The 11792-nt window shown below is 35.2% G+C and overlaps 1 protein-coding gene and 1 long non-coding RNA gene across 2 annotated transcripts; both read right to left on the bottom strand.

Annotated features, from left to right (window-relative positions):
- Positions 1-2808: 2808 nt before the first annotated feature.
- LOC145627145 (uncharacterized) lies at positions 2809-6125 on the bottom strand. Its single transcript, XM_081679535.1, has 6 exons — positions 5736-6125; positions 5467-5583; positions 5238-5304; positions 4039-4281; positions 3300-3405; positions 2809-3016 (listed from the first exon to the last, which is right to left on the bottom strand). The coding sequence occupies exons 4-6, from the start codon at positions 4279-4281 to the stop codon at positions 3012-3014; spliced, it is 354 nt and encodes a 117-aa protein (XP_081535661.1). The 5' UTR covers positions 5238-5304; positions 5467-5583; positions 5736-6125; the 3' UTR covers positions 2809-3011.
- A 3240-nt stretch (positions 6126-9365) lies between these two features.
- Positions 9366-11295, bottom strand: LOC145627144 (uncharacterized). Its single transcript, XR_014111331.1, has 3 exons — positions 11206-11295; positions 9979-10033; positions 9366-9879 (listed from the first exon to the last, which is right to left on the bottom strand). It is a non-coding gene; the product is annotated as an uncharacterized LOC145627144 (long non-coding RNA).
- Between the last annotated feature and the right edge of the window lie 497 nt (positions 11296-11792).

Below are 11792 nucleotides of genomic sequence, written 5' to 3'. Positions count from 1 at the left end.
CTTGCAGGATTAAAGGGAATTTGTACTTGAAATCACGCTTAATAAGATAATTAATAATTTTATTTAGGCTAATATGATTTAAATTCAAGTGATCGCCAATAATAGATTTGTTTGTGCATTAATATTCAACCAACATAGATTAAACAGGTTTAGGGTTAATATAATGATTGTATGTTAGTCAGAAAGCGCACATGAATATGAGAAGAATAAAGTAGAGGCCTATTTTTAGGGCAGGTTCAATCTCTTTTAGGTTGGATTTGTACCTTCATCCCCGAATATCCAATCATGGTTCAAGACCACTATGCAGTTAGTGATCTCACAAATCATGAAGAGGTGTAACCTTCACCCTGTGAACGGTTTATAAGTTCCTAAAACTTGTTTGCAACTCTTTTGCTCTAGCTTCATTCCCTTTGGACGCCACCATACTTAAGTGTATGATCACAATGGGGCTCAATTTTTGGATGCTTGAAATATTCCCCACACTTTTTGGCGACTCCACTGGGGAGGATTTCTATTTTAATTCCTAAAATTTACTTTGGCAATAATTTAGAATGAGTTGATGAGATTGGAAACATTCTAAGTATTTATGTGCGTAATTTTTATTGACATTATTGGCATAAGAATAAAAAGGTCCGCATTGGATAGACTATCCGTAATGCTTCAAAACATAGGATTTTTACGTGTAGGAACTTTGGGAAATATCTTTCACAACTAGAATAGAAAAAACGCTGCGAAACCTGGAAAATTCTAAGAACAAAAGAGAGCTGCTAAGGCATGTAGGAACTGGCGCTGAGAAAACAGTGCCCATCGCAGTGCAATGGCTCTGTCCCGACGTGATAGTAATATCGCGGCGCGACAGAGCTATCGTCTCGCGATGGTCCCTGTTGTCTCGCGCTACGTTCTTCCTATACCGAGCTAGAAATCTGCGTTCTTGCTTTGACCGATTCTAGTACTATTTGCTCGGTTTTACTTCCTGATTGAGTTTTTCTCACTTTTCTAAACCCATATGTGTTCTACATATGGCCATAAACCTCTAGGAATTCACGCTCCATCTACCTAATCGAATGCTCATTGCAACGAAGGGTACATCCGAGTTAGTAAATTCACCAAACCATGAAAACAAGTTTAACTTGTGGGGTCCCATCCATACATGCGAACCCTTCCAAAGGTAAGGCTTCCGCGCGATGCATTCGAACTCATAACCATGGACCCTCTTTGACTAACCATACTCCTTGAACTTTAGAAACTAGAGCCATGGTTAGGTTGCAAAATCATTGCATCATATTGTGACTATTTGACTACTTGTGCATTACTTGCTTGTGCATACTTACATGTGAGTAAACTAACCGTTTGATTTGACTTGTGATTATAGTTCTTTTGAGTCAACCCGGATTTTTATTCCCGTATACTGCACAAGCGTCAACTTATTTTGGTCATAACCGGAGTTCTAGAGTGAATTACGAGTCCTAAAACCTATGGATCTGTAGCCTCGAGTTTTATCTTTCATTTGGCGTTAGTTTCGTCCAATTCGAAGTTACAGATCAAAAGTTATGACTAAAATACTACAGCCTGTCCAGTTTAGTGCACATACGTGAGGTCTTAACTTAGTCTTTGTTCGAGTCTAGTCACATGGTCGTGACACGAGTCTTGAACACATCACTTACACTCACAAGTATTCACACACTTTGTACATACTCTTTTCACACCATGACCATGTCTTAGGTTCATGCATGAGTCGCTCTTTCCGTCATTTGAGTTGGGGGTCCACTCTATTCCTAATTTTTCCATATCTCTCCATCTACATCATCTTTCCACTCTCTACATGCTTTCTCCATGCATGCCACTCCCACATTCTTCCATAATCTCTTTTCATCTACGCATGTTGAATCAAGTTTGAGTAAAATAATTAAGAAAAAGTATCCATGACTTCCCTTTTCACAACACTTGGTCAAGGAGAGAAGGGCACTTAATCAAAGACAACACCTTCGTTCAAGTACTACTCTTCGACAAACCCATCAGACACCGGAATAAGTTCGTACTAATTGCTTCCCGACAAGAAGTTGATGAGTTGAAGCAAAACATGAATAACCTAACTAATATGATGAAAGCCCTCGTTCTTCAAGTTAACAATCCTAGCAAGCAACGACAGCTTGAGCGCATGGAAGAAAGCCTTAAGAAAGTTTCCAACGATTATAGTATCAAGGAATTAGCTCACAAGGGGTCTCGGTGGACAAGGAACTTCTTCCGTAGAAGTTCAATGCCAATGACATCCTTAAGTTCAAGCCAACAGATAACCCTTACTTCCATTTGAGAGCTTTCGAAGCTATAATGAATATTAAGGGAATTGATAGGAAAGCTTTTCACTCGTTGTTTTCACTAGGGCTGTGCATCGGTCTAGGACCGGACCGGACCGGTCTAGATCAAAACCCGAACTTTAGAAAAACTAAGATCAAAGACCGGACCTATTACATTCGGTCCGAGACCAGACCGACCCGAGCGGTCTGGTCTAAACCCCGGACCGGACCGATTTTCTAAAGATGATAAAGAGTTTATATCCTACACCTTGTTTTTCAAGGATTTAGCTCTTTCACTCTTTGTACATTGTAAAATATATATCTATACTATTGTATTGACTTTTTAATGTAATTTTGATTACATATTTTTATCCTAATTTTTAAAATTAATCTATGTTAATTAATATACGTTTTACATGCTACTTATATGCATGTAGCATGTTCATGCTATTGACGTCCGTGGCCTCTTGTGCTACATGATAAGCAAAATTATGTAAAAGAAAAGAATCAATAATAAGAAGAAAAAAATCCTAATCAAGTCACTTAGTCACATACTCACATAGTACAAATTTATAACTCAAAACCACATGTCCAAAAGTAGTATGATTAAATTTACAACTCTTATTAAAGCAAAAGTCATCAATGGCAATGATATTGCCCAATTGCTCTGAAGGTCTTGATACTCTTGAAGTCTTGATGAAAAGTACGTGAAAACCATCAATCTACAAAAGAAATAAAATACATATATTAAATAAAAATGGCAACATTACAATAATACAAAAAAAATAAAGAGTATTTATATTGGGTTATTAGTATTACCTTTTCCATTCATCAAACAAAAACAACTTCAGATACACCATCATTTAAAGAAGAGTTCTCCAAATTTATATATAAATATATACAAAAAAAAAAAAAAAAAAAAAAAAAAAAAAAAAAACAACAACAACAACAACTCAATCCGATTGTTAAAGAAGAGAATGAAAAATAAATGTGTAAGAAAAATACCTTTCTCAAGTTGCTCCATTTCTTCCAATTTTTCCTCTTCAACACCTTTTTCTTTATCTTTCCTAGGACGGAGCCAATCTTGTGAATATATAAGAGCTTGCACCATCTTTTAAAATGAGATACAATAAAATAAGAAAAACAATAAAATTATGGATTTTTTGACTTTTACCACCAAAAAAATCGCAAAATTGTTTTTTACTACCAAAATTTTTAAAAGTTTTATTTTACCACCAAAAAAAATTAAAATTTAATTTTACCACCTGCCATCAAAAACCTAACGGATTATTTTAAATTCTTCGATTTTTGTGCCAAACACATCATATTTAGGAGTTTTGGGGGGCATTTTGGTTCTACGGGACCAATTTGAGGTTGTAATCGACAAAAAATGATCGAAAATGCTTCTTTTGTGCGTTTAAAAAACCTCGATTTGCGTGAAACACGCAAAACGAGACATTTTTATCATTTTTTGTCAATTCCGACTTCAAATTGAACTCATAGGGCCAAAATGCCCCCCAAACCTATGAACAAAATGTTTTGCGCATGAAAATCGAAGAGTAAACCGTTAAATTTAACGATTTTCTTGACGGTAGGTGGTAAAAAACAATTTTTAGAAATTTATTTGGTGGTAAAATACAACTTTTAAATTTTTTGGTAGTAAAAAACAATTTTGTACCATTGAATTTAGAATCGCAAGCAAAGGTTTTATTCTCACAATACATACACTCAACTCTATGCTTACCATTTTCCTTGTACTCCCAAAAATGCTCCTAATAATCTGCTCTCCTTCCTTGTGCCTTTGACACATAATTTCTTCCCTCCGTCTTTTTCCTAGGTGGTAGACTGGTAGTATTGTTGTGACTATTTGCTCCTCCGTATCAGAATTATGACGAACATCATCCTCGTTGAAAGTTGCATCTACATTATCTTGTGAATCTTCAAACTCAGAAAGCGACCTCTTATTTGTTGATCTAGAGCTTGACATCTATAAACAAAATGTAATACACCTAGTAAGCTAGCAGCATACATATAATATAGTAGTAGATTTTTTTTTTTTTTTTTTGTTTTTTTTTAATATTTATAATTTACCTTTAAATATTTGTGAATACAAAATACATGAGATCTAGGATGTCAGAACTCATGTATGGTATGTTATTAAAGATAAAAGATTAGTATATACATATTATGATATTAATATATAGTAGTTTTGTTACTTTTTATGCCACGTTTTTCACTATTAGATTTAGTTAGACAATTGGCAATATAAGTATATAACTATGAACAATCCAATTTTTAATCCTTGAAAGCTAGAAATATCTAACATAGTAATAAGTATCAATACTATCTAATGCTCAATTATAGGGTTTGTAGCCTTTGTAGGGAGGCAACTGCCACTTAAGTGCATATTCCATGCAAAATAAATACGAATATATAGTCGCAAATTACACCAATATAAAATTTTCACTCCTTGACAGTTGAAAATATACAATCATATTCATATCATTCATATGAGAAATAAATTAAATATTAAAAAGGATTTGAAATATAAAGTACAAATAATTGAATAAATTGATAAAATTATTAATAATTTACCTTTACCGGCAGCAAAAGTCTCCCCTACATTGATGAATGATGATAATTGATAATGTATGTAAACTAAGAAAAGCACTGATTGCCTGTGAATTTATATAATTTGCTAGAGAAGAAGGGATTGTTGGAGAATCTACATAGGTTAAACTCGAAGGCAGAAGGGCTGTTATGTGACATTCAATTTCAAGGGTTTTTCTTATCAAATAATGAAGCCCGTAATTATTTCCAACTTCCAAGGCTCCAAGCATTAAATTTCGGATTCGGTCCGGTCTGGGGGTTTTCCGGGTTTAGACCGGACCGGAACGAAACCCGTAAAAATAAATTTAGAAACCCGAAGACCGGACTGAATACCTTCGGGTCGGTCTGGTGCGGTCCAAAATTTTGATCCAGCCCGATTTTTGCACAGCCCTAATTTTCACTATCAAAAGAAACCGTTTGTCAGCAATGATTCTTCTCCCTTCATAAGGAGAAGATCTCTTCTTGGTACTTTATAATAAACGCTTTCATTGATAGATACAAGTGCAATATCCAAATTGAAATTGACAATATAGAGCTTTAGATGTTAAAAGTAATCACTAACCTTCAATCTCAGATTAATTCAATCACGTGATCCCAAAAGGCATGCATGATTTGATTAGAACCCAAAACTGAAATATATTTCAACTTCCTAGAAGCAACATCACAACGTGTAGTTCACCTGATTGTATGATTAATATAGGGAAAATAAAACAGCAAACTCATAAACATCGAAGGAAAATTCTAATAAGATAATAAGGACCATCACAAATTCATAATGCAAGAAGATCAAATCAAGTGTGAAAATTCAACAGAGGATAATAATCATCTCACCATTTATTATCAATGGATTCGCATTGTTGCAAACTAATACTCGTAGTAAGATATTACGGTATCACGCTAACGAAATCCCCATGTGTTGCATTAGAAACGAAGCCAATGAGATGACATTAGAGCCCAAAACACTCATATAATAGTGTTACTATCTCAAATTCATAATAGAATTAATTGCTAAATATCATATCAAACAATATACTAAAACACAAAAACAGTCAAAATTAGCCGTTTGGTTCGCACGGGGTAATCGGAATGGAATGAACAAAGGGAAAGAGAAGGAATGGAATGAAAATACCTAAAATTTGGGGTGTTTGTTTTAAAAACAAAGGGAATGAGACCCACCTATCCCACCACCACACAACCACCACTAACATTGATTCTCTAACGTTCCAACCACCGAACCACCACCAAACCAGTCGCCGCACCTCCCTCACCCTTCGCCTCCCTTCTCCGGCCATCCCCGCCCCTCGCAAAACCTTCCACGGCCCCGAAAAAACCCTAATCGAAAAAACCCTAGATTGACGAGGGGTTTAGGAAGTGGCGGAGGAATGCTTTTGCGGGGAAGGGGACAGGCGGCGAGGCTCAGGGAAGGGTCGGCGATGGTGGTGGGAGGGCTGGGCGGCGGTTTTACGGGGATAGGGAGGGGTTTTTCGGGGGCTGTGGGATATTTTGCGGGGTAGGGGAGGGCGGCGAGGGTCGGGGGAGGGGCAGCGGTGGTCGGGGGAGGGGGCGGTGGTCGGGGTAGTGTCGGCGGTGGTAAGGTGGGCTGGTTTCCGGGGGTGTTGGTAGGTGTGAAGGTGGGTAGGGAATGGAATGGAAATACCTAGGGGGGTGGGGAATGGAGTTAGAGGGATTTGGGGGAATGAAGGGGGTAAAGGGAATGAAAGAAAGTGCTTAACAAACAACAACAAAGGGAATCGGGGTGATTGATTCTCATTTCCTTTCCTGAATACCCCCAACCAAACGGCCATACTAGTTGGTATGTGATATATATTACCTTTGGATTCTAACACCTTATTGCAGCTAGATTGATAGGGAAGTAAGTTGTGTATTTCCTTTATCGTTAATGTTATGTACTAATACAACGGGACAAGCGAATCGACCCAAGGATGAAAGGATTTGATCTTTTCCGTAGCATCCGGTAAATTTGTGTCTTCGATCTCCCTAGCTTCTTTGGATTCTAGATCACAGCAAATGAAAACCTTTTGTAGACATCTTGTACGGTCAGCTATTGCTAATATGATACTGCGTCGTCCATCGCGGAAACCCAAATTATATATTTTAGCCTCCTCAAAATCAACATGTTTCAATTGCCCCGAGAGGTGATGAAAAATTCGAGTCCAAGATTTCTTGTCCTTGTTTAATACCCATATTTCCAAAGTATATGTTACAATACACAACTGTCCTCCTAAAATGGTCAATTCTGAGTCATTTTAATGGTTGATATAGGGTAAGTCTGTCTTTACCGGATGGGGTATCTCGTAATACCTTTGAGTGAAAAGATCAAAACACCTTATTCCTGTAAACACCCAACGATTCATCCAATGGAAGGAGTTGTCAGCCAAGATAACAGCTCGGGGTGACATAAAAAAATGATTCAACCTCCATGGCGGGCTCGGTATGTTCACCCAGGCATCCGTTTTCAAACTGTATAGTAGAGCTTTTTCGACAAATAGATCATTCCTCTCTATAAAAATGGCTAAAACCTTATAATCATCGGATACACTGTCATAACCGAATGCAACTTCAAGACTCAATAAATTCATCGGGGAATCGAGTGGTGGTATCAATCTAGTGGCTCGAGTGGCAGGATTGTAGAGAAACAGGCCTAGATTATTAGTGTAAGATTTGTAACAGTATAATGCTGATGAATGAAAACAAACTAGGCCATTGCAGGAGCCTAAAATACTTCCCATGGTGCGAGGCTTGATGATGTCTTTCGGATAAGCAAGTTCCGAAGCATGGTAATAGGGATGCTGGGATGTAGCTCTAAAAGTGTAGACTTTGGATTTCGAGCACTCGAAGAGGCCGTAATACGTTTCCCGGTTTGCTTCGAGGGATCGACTGCGATGCAACTTCATGAACTTTGGATCTTTGGTAAGCATATACCACGATGAAGAGACACATGCAGATCGCAGCAGAGACTTAGCGAGTAGCCATGAGAGTATCTCAGTGATTAGTTCAAAGGGAAGGTAACAACAATCGGTCTTCGCTTTCTTCTTCATCCTCAATATGCTTTAATTTAACAACCACGGTACCAATTGTTGCTGCTTATATAGGGAGATAAACAAAGATCGATCATACCTTTTACAATTCCAATTAGGATTAGGATTGTTATTGCGGTTCGTTGTATTAGGGATATTTACTATTTACAACACCCTTGGTGTCCAAGGTTTAAAGAACCTTGACTCCCAACCAAGGATGTGTAATACTTGGTCTTCAAGACATTATTTGGTCGACAAAAAAAAAAAAAAAAAAATTAAAAGATTTTTTTTAATTTTTATCATGATAACCAATGAGAGAAGATTTATTTCCTAAACTAAACGTTAGATATTTTAATAGATATTTAAAAAGATTTGATTGAAAAGATAAACCAAATTATTATGGGATACCTGATATATCATTTAGTAACAAAAGTATTGATTTCCTAAAAATAAGTAATCAAAAAAAAAAAAAAGTTATAATGAGAACCTCGTGAATAAGGAGAATTGAGAACCTTATGTATGGGACCAAGTTATAATGAGAACCTCATGAATAAGGAGAACTGAGAACCTTTAACAGCCATACAATTAATAGAGAATGAACGGATGAGATCTAATAACAGTTTTAGCAAGGAAACTTATAGTTTTATGTTTTAATTCTTGTAACAGGAAATCCAAGAAGAAGAGTGAGAAACAAACGGAGAAACAGGTCAATCATACACAACAAGAAAAGGAAGGGCAGCTGCTGTTCATAATCATTCTGAAAGGGTAAATTTATTAATAATCAAATTCTTCATTACCTACTAGCAATTTTAATAACAACTTCAAAAGTAGTAATTTTTCTAAAATATGCACAAATAGTAGTTATTTTATTCGGAGAAAATTCAGAAAAAAACATACCTAATATGACTGTTTCTACTTGTTCCAAAAAATAATATCATAGCGAAGAAGATATTGTATCAACCAAAACATGAAAGCTTTGCAGAAGCAGTGCAAGCAAGGTAAGACTATTAGCAAATTTGTGATCCCTTCCCGCAAATATGCAGCACAAATAATAAATATATAACACATTAGCAGTATCAAATATAAAACTCGTCCTCATTAGCATATTGCAGCATTGTATTGAGAAATGATTGGCATTTTAGTTAATTGTTAACTGATTTATTAGAAATAAGTTGTTGAGATGAGAGTTAAATTTGTTAGAGAAGCAGGAATTGCCTTACTCAAACAATTATTTAAGAGCTAATTATACTTCTGATGCTAAACCACTTGCTACATTCCAGATATTTCAGATGAAGCTATTAGATATTGAAAAGAAACATAAAAATCGATAAGGACTGGTTAGGTTTTATTGTATGTCTGTATCCAAACACATCATATTAGTTCAAGTGGCTTTTGGTGTGAAAAAAGTAAATAAAAACGACTCTGTAAGTCAATAAAAAGTAAACAAATATATTGAGTTCGATATGATGTAAAGGTTTTCAAATTAAAAGTAAATAAAATTATATCAAAAATGAACATAAAAAGAACAAATCTAATAAAACATTACAAATGCTAATCTTCAGATTTCACACATAAAACCTACGTGGGATTCGAACCCACATCTTTTGTGCACTTGCACAATGCTCTACCCATTGAGCTAGTAGACTATTATAGAGTAAGAATAGTTAGTTAGCACTACGATCCATTTTATAGAGAATAATCACAAAAGTAAATAAAAAATACTCAAAAGTAAATAAGAAAAAGCTTAATCAAAGAAATACATCTTCTCCTAACCATATTTCTTGCATACCCAATCTACTAGCAACAAGGAGCCTGAACCATGCTACTAGCTGCTGCTGCATCTGTATTATCAGCCTCCCAACTTACTGCTATGCCTCGTACAATAGTCCATATTATCTCCCTCTCCACGGCACCCAATCAATCCCGTATAATCATCACTGTGTACAAGACAAGACCTTAGGAACTCCCCATGGAAAAAAATTACGAACCACACAAACAAAATAAAAACCCTTATTAAATAGGCATATAGTGTATACCTGCAATATTGATTAAGATTTAAGATGACACTGCCACAACCTCCACGATTCAACTCTAGGAAATTGCTAGCAATTCAGCACATTAGTTTATATTTCTTACAAAAATTAAATAGAAAAAAAAAAAAAAAAAAAAAGAAAGAAAAACATCCCAATTTCTATTTGTGGCACCTGACCTTAATGACATCTAAAGCACAATGGTATTATATCAGGGGCAATATCATGCAAAGTAAGACAACAAAAAGAATTGAGCTAGTATATTAAACATTTATAGTAAATTAATATTACTTAAAAGTAAATAGAAAACTATTTAAAGTAAATAAACCAATCTATAAAGTATAAGACAAGTCTGGAATCATGTAAAACTCCCCCAAACCTTATTTGCTTAGATAGTATGATGATCATGGTCCGTACTCTGTCAGTAGCTCTTGATGGACATTTACTCTAAATAGTTTTCTATTTACACACAATCAAATCCTCAACTCGATAACTACAATCAACTTAAAAGTAAATAATATAAACCCCAAAGTAAATTAAATAACCAAAAATATCATGACTAGGTTTGGATTTAGTTATAAGCTAAAATAACCAATAGAAACATATAGCTTTGAAATTGTTCTAAAATTGTGAAAACCTTAATTTCCCCAATCAAAATAGTAAAACCTTGATTCAAAAATCAAATTAAGTCAAAAACAACAAAAATTCAGCAAACTATACAACAATATAAATGGATTCAAGTGCGAATAATCTCACAATAATTCACTTACAGAATTATTAATATGAACATACATTAACACAAAATCAAGTATTGTCGAAATTTACTCAAAAAAAAAAAAAAAACAGCAAATCAAAATCAAAAAATTATCATGGCAGTCCAAACAACAAATCCAAATTCAAACTTCTCTAAATTCTCACATGATTTACTCAACAATATTAAACTAAATTGAAAAAACCCAAAAAAAAAAAAAAAAAAAAAAAAATCAGATTGATATGATTTAAACCGAAAACCTAGTTACAGAAAATCGATAATAAAATTGAAATTAAATTCTCTACCTCGAACTAAAAAAAAAACGCAAGAATAGCAAAAAAATCTCAGCAAAAATAACCAAAATAGCAATTGCACAAACTGAAAATAACGAAAACCCTAATTTAAGACTCGAAATCATAAAAAACCAAACAATTATACAGTAATTGAACCAAACACAAGAACATCACAATCAAATAACTTACTTGTCTGGTATCAATTTGCAATGAAAAAAGGCGTAGAAAAAAAAGCAAATCCAACGACAGCAAGAGCGCAGAAAAATTCGAAGGAAAAGAAAATGAAATGAAGAGAGAGAAAATGAAATGAAAATCAGATTAATTGAATCTAGTCATTCAAAGCGCGAATTTACCATTTTTCCCTTAATGAGGCTGGTGGAATATGAGCTGTTAGATTAAATGCGATCAACGGTCCGATCCAGATGAGTTCCTAGTTCCTATTATTCACCTTATTGGTTCTCACATGATCTCATTTAAACATGGGTAACGGGTCGTGTCGTGCCGCGGTGGGGGCCGTGTCGTGCTGTGCCGTGTCGGCTCCGCGGCGGAGCGTGCCGTGCCGTGCCTGAAATTAGCACACCCCAGCCCACGGCACGGCCCACGTGCCTTGCGGGCCGGACCACGGGCCAAATCGTGCTACCCTTTTTGATTATTTTTTTTTTTTAATAAATGAAAAAAAAAAACGAATTAAACGATATATATATTTTTTTAGCACAACTTAATATATGTGATTAATTTATGTTTATGTTAATGTTAATATAATTTGTTTACATTTT

This window comes from Chenopodium album, chromosome 4 (assembly GCF_948465745.1).
Source record: "Chenopodium album chromosome 4, dcCheAlbu1.1, whole genome shotgun sequence".
Lineage (NCBI taxonomy): Eukaryota > Viridiplantae > Streptophyta > Magnoliopsida > Caryophyllales > Amaranthaceae > Chenopodium > Chenopodium album.
The sequence above is the reverse complement of the archived record's forward strand: the minus strand, read 5'-3'. Positions and strand labels throughout refer to the sequence as shown.